The 14,174-nt window shown below is 57.8% G+C and overlaps 1 protein-coding gene across 1 annotated transcript in view; it reads right to left on the minus strand.

Annotated features, from left to right (window-relative positions):
* Window positions 1-14,174, minus strand: part of LOC140410092 (P2X purinoceptor 3-like) — a 234,590-nt gene that overhangs the window by 24,547 nt on the left and 195,869 nt on the right. The window contains exons 10-11 of the mRNA XM_072498029.1: window positions 9,476-9,541; window positions 2,094-2,171 (exon numbers count right to left, since the gene is read on the minus strand). Coding sequence (XP_072354130.1) covers window positions 2,094-2,171; window positions 9,476-9,541 — 144 coding nt within the window. The remainder of the gene's footprint in view (window positions 1-2,093; window positions 2,172-9,475; window positions 9,542-14,174) is intronic.

The following is a 14,174-nucleotide window of genomic DNA, read 5'->3' on the forward strand; positions in this document are numbered from 1 at the left end:
GCAGCACTCCCTCAGTACTGACCCTCTGACAGTGCAGCACTCCCTCAGTACTGACCCTCTGACAGTGCGGCACTCCCTCAGTACTGACCCTCTGACAGTGCGGCACTCCGTCAGTACTGACCCTCTGACAGTGCGGCAGTCCCTCAGTACTGACCCTCTGACAGTGCGGCACTCCCTCAGTACTGACCCTCTGACAGTGCGGCACTCCCGCAGTACTGACCGTCTGACAGTGCGGTACTCCCTCAGTACTGACTGTCTGACAGTGCAGCACTCCCTCAGTATTGACCCTCTGACAGTGCGGCACTCCCTCAATACTGACCCTCTGACAGTGCGGCACTCCCTCAGTACTGACCCTCTGACAGTGCGGTACTCCCTCAGTACTGACCCTCTGACAGTGCGGCACTCCCTCAGTACTGACCCTCTGACAGTGCGGCGCTCCCTCAGTACTGACCCTCTGACAGTGCGGCACTCCCGCAGTACTGACCCTCTGACAGTGCGGTACTCCCTCAGTACTGACCGTCTGACAGTGCAGCACTCCCTCAGTACTGATCCTCTGACAGTGCGGCACTCCCTCAGTACTGACCCTCTGACAGTGTGGCTCACCCTCAGTACTGACCCTCCGACAGTGCAGCACTCCCTCAGTACTGACTCTCTGACAGTGCAGCACCCCCTCAGTACTCACCCTCCGACAGTGCGCCACTCCCTCAGTAGTGACCCTCTGACAGTGCTGCACTCCCTCAGTACTGACCCTCTGACAGTGCAGCTCTCCCTCAGTACTGACCCTCTGACAGTGCAGCACTCCCTCAGTACTGAGCCTCTGACAGTGCAGCACTCCCTCAGCACTGACCCTCTGACAGTGCGGCACTCCCTCAGTACTGACCCTCTGACAGTGCGGCACTCCCTCAGTACTGACCCTCTGACAGTGCAGCACTCCCTCAGTACTGACCCTCTGACAGTGCGGCACTCCCTCAGTACCGACCCTCTGACAGTGCGGCACTCCCTCAGTACTGACCCTCTGACAGTGCGGCAGTCCCTCAGTACTGACCCACTGACACTGCGGCACTCCCTCAGTACTGACCCTCTGACAGTGCGGCACTCCCTCAGTACTGACCCTCTGACAGTGCAGCACTCCCTCAGTACTGACCCTCTGACAGTGCGGCAGTCCCTCAGTACTGACCCACTGACACTGCGGCACTCCCTCAGTACTAACCCTCTGACACTGCAGCACTCCCTCAGCACTGACCCTCTGACAGTGCGGCACTCCCTCAGTACTGACCCTCTGACAGTGCGGCACTCCCTCAGAACTGACCCTCCGACAGTGCGGCACTCCCTCAGTACTGACCCTCTGACAGTGCAGCACTCCCTCAGTACTGACCCTCTGACAGTGCAGCACTCCCTCAGTACTGACCCTCTGACAGTGCGGCACTCCCTCAGTACTGACCCTCTGACAGTGCAGCACTCCCTCAGTACTGACCCTCTGACAGTGCAGCACTCCCTCAGTACTGACCCTCTGACAGTGCAGCACTCCCTCAGTACTGACCCTCTGACAGTGTAGCACTCCCTCAGTACTGACCCTCTGACAGTGCAGTGCTCCCTCAGTACTGACCCTCTGACAGTGCAGCACTCCCTCAGTACTGACCCTCTGACAGTGCAGCACTCCGACAGTATTGACCCTCTGACAGTGCGGCACTCCCTCAGTACTGACCCTCTGACAGTGCAGCACTCCCTCAGTACTGACCCTCTGACAGTGCAGCACTCCGACAGTATTGACCCTCTGACAGTGCGGCACTCCCTCAGTACTGACCCTCTGACAGTGCGGCACTCCCTCAGTACTGACCCTCTGACAGTGCGGCACTCCCTCAGTACTGACCCTCTGACAGTGCAGCACTCCCTCAGTACTGACCCTCTGACAGTGCAGCACTCCCTCAGCACTGACCCTCTGACAGTGCAGCACACCCTCAGTACTGACCCTCTGACAGTGCAGCGCTCCCTCAGCACTGACCCTCTGACAGTGCAGCAGTCCCTCTGTACTGACCCTCTGACAGTGCAGCACTGTCTGTTTCAATCACTGAGTCATTCAATATTCCACTCACCTCTTCAAATTTCTTGGCCTTGTATTTGTCGGAACCTTTTATGAAGTTCAGTAATATCAGATCACAGACAACAGCTCCCTAAAGAGACAACATAGTGAGCAGCATTATTACATAGAGTCAGTCCCAATTTATCCTAAAGTGCATTAAACACTCCCAGGACACATACAGCACGGGGTTAGATACAGAGTAAAGCTCCCTCTACACTGTCTCCATCAAAGACTCCCAGAACAGGTACAGCCGGGGTTAGATACAGAGTAAAGCTCCCTCGACACTGTCCCCATCAAACACTCCCAGGACAGGTACAGCACGGGGTTAGATACCGAGTAAAGCTCCCTCTACACTGTCCCCATCAAACACTCCCAGGACACGTACAGGATGGGGTTAGATACACAGTAAAGTTCCCTCTACACTGTCCCCATCAAACACTCCCAGGACAGGTACAGCACTGGGTTAGATACACAGTAAAGCTCCCTCTACACTGTCCCCATCAAACACTCCCAGGACAGGTACAGCACGAGGTTAGATACAGAGTAAAGCTCCCTCTACACTGTCCCCACCAAACAATCCCAGGACAGGTACAGCACGGGGTTAGATACAGAGTAAAGCTCCCTCTACACTGTCCCCATCAAACACTCCCAGGACAGGGACAGCAAGGGGTTAGATACAGAGTAAAGCTCCCTCTACACTGTCCCCATCAATCACTCCCAGGACAGGTACAGCACGGGGTTAGATACAGAGTAAAGCTCCCTCTACACTGTCCCCATCAAACGCTCCCAGGACACGTACAGCACAGGGTTAGATAAAGAGTAAAGCTCCCTCTACACTGTCCCCATCAAACACTCCCTGGACACGTACAGCACGGGGTTAAATACAGAGTAAAGCTCCCTCTACACTGTCCCCATCAAACACTCCCAGGACAGGGACAGGACGGGGTTAGATACAGAGTAAAGCTCCCTCTACATAGTCCCTATCAAACAATCCCAGGACAATTACAGCACAGGGTTAGATGCAGAGTAAAGCTCCCTCTACACTGTCCCCATCAAACACTCCCAGGACAGGTACAGCACGGGGTTAGATACACAGCAAAGCTCCCTCTACACTGTCTCCATCAAACACTCCCAGGACAGGTAAAGCACGGGGATAGATACAGAGTAAAGCTTCCTCTACACTGTCCCCATCAAACACTCCCAGGACCGGTACAGCACGGGGTTAGATACACAGTAAAGCTCCCTCTACACTGTCTCCATCAAACACTCCCAGGACAGGTACAGCACGGGGTTAGATACAGAGTAAAGCTCCCTCTACACTGTCCCCATCAATCACTCCCAGGACACGCACAGCACGGGGTTAGATACAGAGTAAACCTCCCTCTACACTGTCCCCATCAAACACTCCCTGGACACGTACAGCTCGGGGTTAGATACAGAGTAAAGCTCCCTCTACACTGTCCCCATCAAACACTCTCAGGACAGGGACAGCACGGGGTTAGATACAGAGTAAAGCTCCCTCTACACTGTCCCCATCAAACACTCCCAGGACAGGTACAACACGGGGTTAGATACACAGTAAAGCTCCCTCTACACTATCGCCATTAAACACTCCCAAGACAGGTACAACCCCGGTTTATATACAGAGTAAAGCTCCCTCTACACTGTCCCCATCAAACTCTCCCAGGACAGGTACAGCACGGGGTTAGATACACAGTAAAGCTCCCTCTACACTGTCCCCATCAAACACTCCCAGGACAGGTACAGCACGGGGTTAGATACACAGTAAAGCTCCCTCTACACTGTCACCATCAAACACTCCCAGGACACGTACAGCACGGGGTTAGATACAAAGTAAAGCTCCCTCTACACTGACCCCATCGAACACTCCCAGGACAGGTACAGCACGGGGTTAGATACAGAGTAAAGCTCCCTCTACACTGTCACCATCAAACACTCCCAGGACACGTACAGCACGGGGTTAGATACAGAGTAAAGCTCCCTCTACACTGACCCCATCTAACACTCCCAGGAAAGGTACAGCACGGGGTTAGATACAGAGTAAAGCTCCCTCTACACTGTCTCCATCAAACGCTCCCAGGACAGGTACAGCACGGGGTTAGATACAGAGTAAAGCTCCCTCTACACTGTCCCCATCAAACTCTCCCAGGACAGGTACAGCACCGGGTTGGATACAGAGTAAAGCTCCCTCTACACTGTCCCCATCAAACACTCCCAGGACAGGTACAGCACGCGTTTAGATACAGAGTAAAGCTCCCTCTACACTGTCCCCATCAAACACTCCCAGGACAGGTACAGCACGGGGTTAGATACACAGCAAAGCTCCCTCTACACTGTCTCCATCAAACACTCCCAGGACAGGTAAAGCACGGGGTTAGATACAGAGTAAAGCTTCCTCTACACTGTCCCCATCAAACACTCCCAGGACCGGTACAGCACGGGGTTAGATACACAGTAAAGCTCCCTCTACACTGTCTCCATCAAACACTCCCAGGACAGGTACGGCACGGGGTTAGATACAGAGTAAAGCTCCCTCTACACTGTCCCCATCAATCACTCCCAGGACACGCACAGCACGGGGTTAGATACAGAGTAAACCTCCCTCTACACTGTCCCCATCAAACACTCCCTGGACACGTACAGCTCGGGGTTAGATACAGAGTAAAGCTCCCTCTACACTGTCCCCATCAAACACTCTCAGGACAGGTACAGCACGGGGTTAGATACAGAGTAAAGCTCCCTCTACATAGTCCCTATCAAACAATCCCAGGACAATTACAGCACAGGGTTAGATGCAGAGTAAAGCTCCCTCTACACTGTCCCCATCAAACACTCCCAGGACAGGTACAACACGGGGTTAGATACACAGTAAAGCTCCCTCTACACTATCGCCATTAAACACTCCCAAGACAGGTACAACCCCGGTTTAGATACAGAGTAAAGCTCCCTCTACACTGTCCCCATCAAACTCTCCCAGGACAGGTACAGCATGGGGTTAGATACACAGTAAAGCTCCCTCTACACTGTCCCCATCAAACACTCCCAGGACAGGTACAGCACGGGGTTAGATACACAGTAAAGCTCCCTCTACACTGTCACCATCAAACACTCCCAGGACACGTACAGCACGGGGTTAGATACAGAGTAAAGCTCCCTCTTCACTGACCCCATCGAACACTCCCAGGACAGGTACAGCACGGGGTTAGATACAGAGTAAAGCTCCCTCTACACTGTCCCCATCAAACTCTCCCAGGACAGGTACAGCACGGGGTTAGATACAGAGTAAAGCTCCCTCTACACTGTCCCCATCAAACACTCCCAGGACAGGTACAGCACGGGGTTAGATACAGAGTAACGCTCCCTCTACACTTACCCCATCAAACACTCCCAGGACAGGTACAGCACGGGGTTAGATACAGAGTAAAGCTCCCTCTACACTGTCCCCATCAAACACTCCCAGGACAGGTACAGCACGGGATTAGATACAGAGTAAAGCTCCCTCTATACTGTCCCCATCAATCACTCCCAGGACAGGTACAGCACGGGGTTAGATACACAGTAAAGCTCCCTCTACACTGTCCCCATCAAACACTCCCAGGGCAGGTACAGCACGGGGTTAGATACAGAGTAAAGCTCCCTCTACACTGTCCCCATCAATCACTCCCAGGACAGGTACAGCACGGGGTTAGATACAGAGTAAAGCTCCCTCTACACTGTCCCCATCAAACACTCCCAGGACAGGTACAGCACGGGGTTAGATACAGAGTAACGCTCCCTCTACACTGTTCTCATCAAACACTCCCAGGACAGGTACAGCACGGGGTGAGATACAGAGTAAAGCTCCCTCTACACTGTCCCCATCAAACACTCCCAGGACAGGTACAGCACGGGGTTAGATACAGAGTAAAGCTCCCTCTACACTGTCCCCATCAAACAATCCCAGGGCAGGTACAGCACGGGGTTAGATACAGAGTAAAGCTCCCTCTACACTGTCCCCATCAATCACTCCCAGGACAGGTACAGCACGGGGTTAGATACAGAGTAATGCTCCCTCTACACTGTCCCCATCAAACACTCCCAGGACAGGTACAGCACGGGGTTAGATACAGAGTAACGCTCCCTCTACACTGTTCTCATCAAACACTCCCAGGACAGGTACAGCACGGGGTGAGATACAGAGTAAAGCTCCCTCTACACTGTCCCCATCAAACACTCCCAGGACAGGTACAGCACGGGGTTAGATACAGAGTAAAGCTCCCTCTACACTGTCCCCATCAAACAATCCCAGGGCAGGTACAGCACGGGGTTAGATACAGAGTAAAGCTCCCTCTATACTGTCCCCATCAATCACTCCCAGGACAGGTACAGCACGGGGTTAGATACACAGTAAAGCTCCCTCTACTCTATCCCTGGTATATTGTGTGGTGTAAACCATGTTGTTTATCTCAGGTGGTTCGCTCTCCTTGCCCCCAAAATTGTTTTCTCACCTGTCCCAGTTCAGCCTAACCCCAGGATGAGGGAGATGAGTGAATGTGGAGGGGTGGAGACGAGGGGGGGGGTGGAGACGAGGGGGGTGGAGACGAGGGGGTTGGGTGGAGACGAGGGGGGTGGAGACGAGGGGGGTGGAGACGAGGGGGGTGGAGACGAGGGGGGGGTGGAGACGAGGGGGGTGGAGACGAGGGGGGTGGAGACGAGGGGGGTGGAGACGAGGGGGGTGGAGACGAGGGGGGGGTGGAGACGAGGGGGGTGGAGACGAGGGGGGTGGAGACGAGGTGGGTGGAGACGAGGGGGTTGGGTGGAGACGAGGGGGGTGGAGACGAGGGGGGGTGGAGACGAGGGGGGTGGAGACGAGGGGGGGTGGAGACGAGGGGGGTGGAGACGAGGGGGGGTGGAGACGAGGGGGGTGGAGACGAGGGGGGGTGGAGACGAGAGGGGTGGAGACGAGGGGGGTTGGGTGGAGACGAGGGGGGTGGAGACGAGGGGGGTGGAGACGAGGGGGGTGGAGACGAGGGGGGTGGAGACGAGGGGGGTGGAGACGAGGGGGGGGTGGAGACGAGGGGGGTGGGTGGAGACGATGGGGGGTGGAGACGAGGTGGGGGTGGAGACGAGGGGGGGTGGAGACGAGGGGGGGTGGAGACGAGGGGGGGGTGGAGACGAGGGGGGGTGGAGACGAGGGGGGGTGGAGACGAGGGGGGGTGGAGACGAGGGGGGGTGGAGACGAGGGGGGGTGGAGACGAGGGGGGGGTGGAGACGAGGGGGGTGGAGACGAGGGGGGGTGGAGACGAGGGGGGTGGAGACGAGGGGGGGGTGGAGACGAGGGGGGGTGGAGACGAGGGGGGTGGAGTCGAGGGGGGTGGAGACGAGGGGGGTGGAGACGAGGGGGGTGGAGACGAGGGGGGGTGGAGACGAGGGGGGGTGGAGACGAGAGGGGTGGAGACGAGGGGGGTGGAGACGAGGGGGGTGGAGACGAGGGGGGGGTGGAGACGAGGGGGGTGGAGACGAGGGGGTTGGAGACGAGGGGGGTGGAGACGAGGGGGGTGGAGATGAGGGGGGTGGAGACGAGGGGGGGGTGGAGACGAGGGGGGGTGGAGACGAGGGGGGGTGGAGACGAGAGGGGTGGAGACGAGGGGGGTTGGGTGGAGACGAGGGGGGTGGAGATGAGGGGGGTGGAGACGAGGGGGGTGGAGACGAGGGGGGTGGAGACGAGGGGGGGTGGAGACGAGGGGGTGGAGACGAGGGGGGGTGGAGACGAGAGGGGTGGAGACGAGGGGGGGGTGGAGACGAGGGGGGTGGAGACGAGGGGGGTGGAGACGAGGGGGGTGGAGACGAGGGGGGGGTGGAGACGAGGGGGGTGGAGACGAGGGGGGGGTGGAGACGAGGTGGGTGGAGACGAGGGGGGTGGAGACGAGGGGGGTGGAGACGAGGGGGGGGTGGAGACGAGGGGGGGGTGGAGACGAGGGGGGTGGAGACGAGGGGGGTGGAGACGAGGGGGGGCGGAGACGAGGGGGGGTGGAGACGAGGGGGGTGGAGACGAGGGGGGTGGAGACGAGAGGGGTGGAGACGAGAGGGGTGGAGACGAGGGGGGTGGAGACGAGGGGGGTGGAGACGAGAGGGGTGGAGACGAGGGGGGGTGGAGACGAGGGGGGTGGAGACGAGGGGGGTGGAGACGATGGGGGGTGGAGACGAGGGGGGTGGGTGGAGACGAGGGGGGGTGGAGACGAGGGGGTGGAGACGAGGGGGGTGGAGACGAGGGGGGGCGGAGACGAGGGGGGGGAGACGAGGGGGGTGGAGACGAGGGGGGTGGGTGGAGACGAGAGGGGTGGAGACGAGGGGGGTGGAGACGAGGGGGGGGAGACGAGGGGGGTGGAGACGAGGGGGGTGGAGACGAGGGGGGGTGGAGACGAGGGGGGTGGAGACGAGGGGGGTGGAGACGAGGGGGGTGGAGACGAGGGGGTGGAGACGAGGGGGGTGGAGACGAGGGGGTTGGGTGGAGACGAGGGGGGGTGGAGACGAGGGGGGGTGGAGACGAGGGGGGGTGGAGACGAGGGGGGTGAGACGAGGGGGGTGGAGACGAGGGGGGGTGGAGACGAGGGGGGTGGCGACGAGGGGGGTGGGTGGAGACGAGGGGGGTGGAGACGAGGGGGGTGGAGACGAGGGGGGTTGGGTGGAGACGAGGGGGGTGGAGACGAGGGGGGTGGAGACGAGGGGGGTGGAGACGAGGGGGGGGTGGAGACGAGGGGGGGGGTGGAGACGAGGGGGGGTGGAGACGAGAGGGGTGGAGACGAGGGGGGGTGGAGACGAGGGGGGTGGAGACGAGGGGGGGGAGACGAGGGGGGGGGGAGGACGAGGGGGGGTGGAGACGAGGGGGGGGTGGAGACGAGGGGGGTGGAGACGAGGGGGGTGGAGGACGAGGTGGTTTTTTTTTTCACACAGCGAGTTGTGATCGGGGAGGGGCTCACGGAACGGGCGGAGGGAGCAGATTCACCTGGGACCCTTGGAACGGCGATTGATGGAGAGAGGGAACACTGACCGGGATACGGGGCGAGGGAGGGACAGAGTGGGCCTCGGCTGGGAGTGCTGGATTAGAATTCCCACAGGGCCAGTACAGACACAACAGTCCGAATGGCCTCCTGTGCCCTGTCGATCTGAGACGAAGCTGAATGCTTCACATCAAATCGAATTGTGTCAGAATGAGCAAGTGTACTTGCCCCAGTTGTAGCAGCGTTTCAGCGCTCTGTGTCTCCGAAATTCACCATCCCAATTCTCAATGTGTCACCCAGACACTATCCTGCACGCAAACCCCCCCGGCTACTGCCCAGTCTCTGCGAGGGAGCGAGAGGGGCTTTGAGGACGGAAAAATCTCCAGGAACTCACCAAACCGACGGACGTGAAGGCAGCAACCATATTAATCACAGTCGGGATGATGTCAAACTTTGATGCCTAAAGAAAAGAGAATATCATTTCACGACCGGCAAGAAAATGTAGCTACATATCCCTCGGTTAGACCACACTGGGAGCGCTGTGTACAGTCCCAGTCTCCATATCCCTCGGTTAGACCACACTGGGAGCACTGTGCACTGTCCCGGTCTCCATATCCCTCGGTTAGACCACACTGGGAGCACGGTGCACCGTCCCGGTCTCCATATCCCTCGGTTAGACCACACTGGGAGCACTGTGCACAGTTCCAGTCTCCATATCCCTCAGTTAGACCACACTGGGAGCACTGTGCACAGTTCCAGTCTCCATATCCCTCCGTTAGACCACACTGGGAGCACTGTGCACAGTTCTGGTCTCCATATCCCTCGGTTAGACCACACTGGGAGCACTGTGCACCGTCCCGGTCTCCATATCCCTCGGTTAGACCACACTGGGAGCACTGTGCACAGTTCCAGTCTCCATATCCCTCAGTTAGACCACACTGGGAGCACTGTGCACAGGCCCAGTCTCCATATCCCTCCGTTAGACCACACTGGGAGCACTGTGCACTGTCCCGGTCCCCATATCCCTCAGTTAGACCACACTGGGAGCACGGTGCACCGTCCCGGTCTCCATATCCCTCGGTTAGACCACACTGGGAGCACTGTGCACTGTCCCGGTCTCCATATCCCTCAGTTAGACCACACTGGGAGCGCTGTGCACCGTCCCGGTCTCCATATCCCTCGGTTAGACCACACTGGGAGCACTGTGCACAGTTCCAGTCTCCATATCCCTCAGTTAGACCACACTGGGAGCACTGTGCACAGGCCCAGTCTCCATATCCCTCCGTTAGACCACACTGGGAGCACTGTGCACTGTCCCGGTCCCCATATCCCTCAGTTAGACCACACTGGGAGCACGGTGCACCGTCCCGGTCTCCATATCCCTCGGTTAGACCACACTGGGAGCACTGTGCACTGTCCCGGTCTCCATATCCCTCAGTTAGACCACACTGGGAGCGCTGTGCACCGTCCCGGTCTCGATATCCCTCGGTTAGACCACACTGGGAGCACTGTGCACAGTCCCAGTCCACATATCCCTCGGTTAGACCACACTGGGAGCGCTGTGCACCGTCCCGGTCTCGATATCCCTCGGTTAGACCACACTGGGAGCACTGTGCACAGTCCCAGTCTCCATATCCCTCGGTTAGACCACACTGGGAGCACTGTGCACAGTCCCAGTCCCCATATCCCTCGGTTAGACCACACTGGGAGCACTGTGCACAGTTCTGGTCTCCATATCCCTCGGTTAGACCACACGGGGAGCACTGTGCACAGTTCCGGTCTCCATATCCCTCGGTTAGACCACATTGGGAGCACTGTGCACAGTTCTGGTCTCCATATCCCTCGGTTAGACCACACGGGGAGCACTGTGCACAGTTCCGGTCTCCATATCCCTCCGTTAGACCACACTGGGAGCACTGTGCACAGTTCCGGTCTTGATATCCCTCGGTTAGACCACACTGGGAGCACTGTGCACAGTTCCAGTCCCCATATCCCTCAGTTAGACCACACTGGGAGCACTGTGCACAGTTCCGGTCTCCATATCCCTCGGTTAGACCACACGGGGAGCACTGTGCACAGTTCCGGTCTCGATATCCCTCGGTTAGACCACACTGGGAGCACTGCGCACAGTTCCAGTCCCCATATCCCTCAGTGAGACCACACTGGGAGCACTGTGCACAGTTCCGGTCTCCATATTCCTCGGTTAGACCACACTGGGAGCACTGTGCACAGTTCCGGTCTCCATATCCCTCAGTTAGACCACACTGGGAGCACTGTGCCCAGTTCCAGTCTCTGTATCCCTCGGTTAGACCACACTGGGAGCACTGTGCACAGTTCCGGTCTCTGTATCCCCCGGTTAGACCACACTGGGAGCACTGTGCACAGTTCCGGTCTCTGTATCCCTCGATTGGACTACACATGTGGTTGCCACAGTACCCGGATAAGGGTTGTTTCAGACGAGGATAAGGAGGGTCGTGAATCTTTGAAATTCCCGCCCCACCGCGTCGCTGAGGAGAGTGAAGGCAGAGGATTTTGGACACTGACGGCGTTGAGGAATTGTGGGAAAGTTGGAGTGGAAGAAATGATTCACCCTTGGCCTTGTTCCAGCAAACCACCTGGATTATTTTCGGTACTTTTGAAAAAGGTCTTTTAATTCTGAAGATGGAAGAGTATAGAAATCGAAAGCTCCTCACTCGGCCGTGTCGGGATCCTGCAGCCTGTTTCGGCAGTGGTGTGAATATTGGAGAGGGAGGATTAACTGTATTACTGCTCCGAATTGTTCATTTCGGAGAACTTACTGCCATTAATGGTCGAATTTCCCATCAGGGGAGAGTGAGGAAAGCACTCAGAAACCCACATAACACAAAGACAGACAGGTAGACTGAGGCTCCTGCCCTCTCAAACCCATGAGTGCTTCACAAACCCACCTCTCTCTCTGCCCCCATCTATCTCTGTGGTTCAGCTCCATCGGGACGTGCTGCTCAGTACAGCCCCGCCTGGGGAGCGGCTGTTTAATGGAACTCAGCTGTCAAATTGGTCAGGCTCAGGAATCTGGTTCCCGAGAGCTTTCTCGCCGCAGGGTAGACTGTGAGCGGGCTTTGAAATTCCGATAGGGAAATGCGTCCATGAGGAGATTCCGGTTAGTCTGGAGGGACTGGGAGAAGCTGGACTCCACCCTCCCCTCACCGTCTCCACCTATCCCCGTCTCCCTCTCTACCCTGCCCCCTCATGTATTTACCCAGCATCCCCCTTAAACCGTCGCCAATATTCACCTAGACTGTTCTCCGACAGGCCGCATGAACAGGGAATCGTCTTGATCAAGGAAAGTCAATACAAGATCATAGACCACAACAGAATTAGGCCACTCGGCCCATCGAGTCTGCTCCGCCATTCAATCACGGCTGATATTTTCTCATCCCCATTCTCCCGCCTTCTCCCCTTTAACCCTGATCCCCTTATTAATCAAGAACCTATCTATCTCCGTCTTAAAGACACTCAGTAATTTGGCCTCCACAGCCTTCTGCGGCAAAGAGTTCCACAGATTCACCCCCCTCTGGCTGAAGAAATTCCTCCTCATCTCTGTTTTAAAGGATCGTCCCTTCAGTCTGAGATGGTGTCCTCTGGTTCTAGTTTTTCCTACAAGTGGAAACATCCTCTCCACGTCCACTCTATCCAGATTTCCTCCGGGTGCTCCGGTTTCCTCCCACAAGTCCCGAAAGACGTGTTGTTAGGTGAATTGGACATTCTGAATTCTCTGTCCGTGTAATCGAACAGGCGACGAGGAGCTTTTCACAGTCATTCATTGCAGTGTTGTGTAAGCCTACTAGTGACAATCATAAAGACCAAACACCCAACCTCTCCCCATTCCCCTGGACCCAATCCCCACACTCTCCCCATTCCCCTGGACCCAATCCCCACACTCTCCCCATTCCCCTGGACCCAATCCCCGCACTCTCCCCATTCCCCTGCACCCAATCCCCGCGCTCTCCCCATTCCCCTGGACCCAATCCCCACACTCTCCCCATACCCCTGGACCCAATCCCCACACTCTCCAAATACCCCTGGATCCAACCCCCACACTCTCCCCATACCCCTGGACCCAACCCCCACACTCTCCCCATACCCCTGGACCCAACCCCCACACTCTCCAAATACCCCTGGACCCAACCCCCACACTCTCCCCATACCCCTGGACCCAACCCCCACACTCTCCCCATACCCCTGGACCCAACCCCCACACTCTCCCCATACCCCTGGACCCAACCCCCACACTCTCCCCATACCCCTGGACCCAACCCCCACACTCTCCCCATTCCCCTGGACCCTAACCCCCACACTCTCCCCATCCCCCTGGACCCCAAACCCCACACTCTCCCCATTCCCCTGGACCCCAACCCCACACTCTCCCCAAACCTCTGGACCTCAACCCCCGCACTCTCCAAATACCCCTGGACCCAATCCCCGCACTCTCCCCATTCCCCTGGACCCCAACCCCACACTCTCCCCAAACCTCTGGACCTCAACCCCCGCACTCTCCAAATACCCCTGGACCCAATCCCCACACTCTCCCCATTCCCCTGGACCCAACCCCCACACTCTCCAAATACCCCTGGACCCAATCCCCACACTCTCCCCATTCCCCTGGATCCAACCCCCACACTCTCCCCATACCCCTGGACCTCATCCCCCACACTCTCCCCATTCCCCTGGACCCAATCCCCGCACTCTCCCCATTCCCCTGGACCCAATCCCCACACTCTCCCCATTCCCCTGGACCCAATCCCCACACTCTCCCCATTCCCCTGGGCCCAACCCCCACACTCTCCCCATACCCCTGGACCCAATCCCCGCACTCTCCCCATTCCCCTGGACCCAATCCCCACACTCTCCCCATTCCCCTGGACCCCAACCCCCGCACTCTCCCCATTCCCCTGGACTCAACCCCCACACTCTCCCCATTCCCCTGGACCCAACCCCCACACTCTCTCCATACCCCTGGACCCAATCCCCGCACTCTCCCCATTCCCCTGGACCCAATCCCCACACTCTCCCCATTCCCCTGGACCCAACCCCCACACTCTCCCCATACCCCT

This window comes from Scyliorhinus torazame, chromosome 4 (assembly GCF_047496885.1).
Source record: "Scyliorhinus torazame isolate Kashiwa2021f chromosome 4, sScyTor2.1, whole genome shotgun sequence".
In the NCBI taxonomy this organism is placed as follows: Eukaryota; Metazoa; Chordata; class Chondrichthyes; order Carcharhiniformes; family Scyliorhinidae; genus Scyliorhinus; species Scyliorhinus torazame.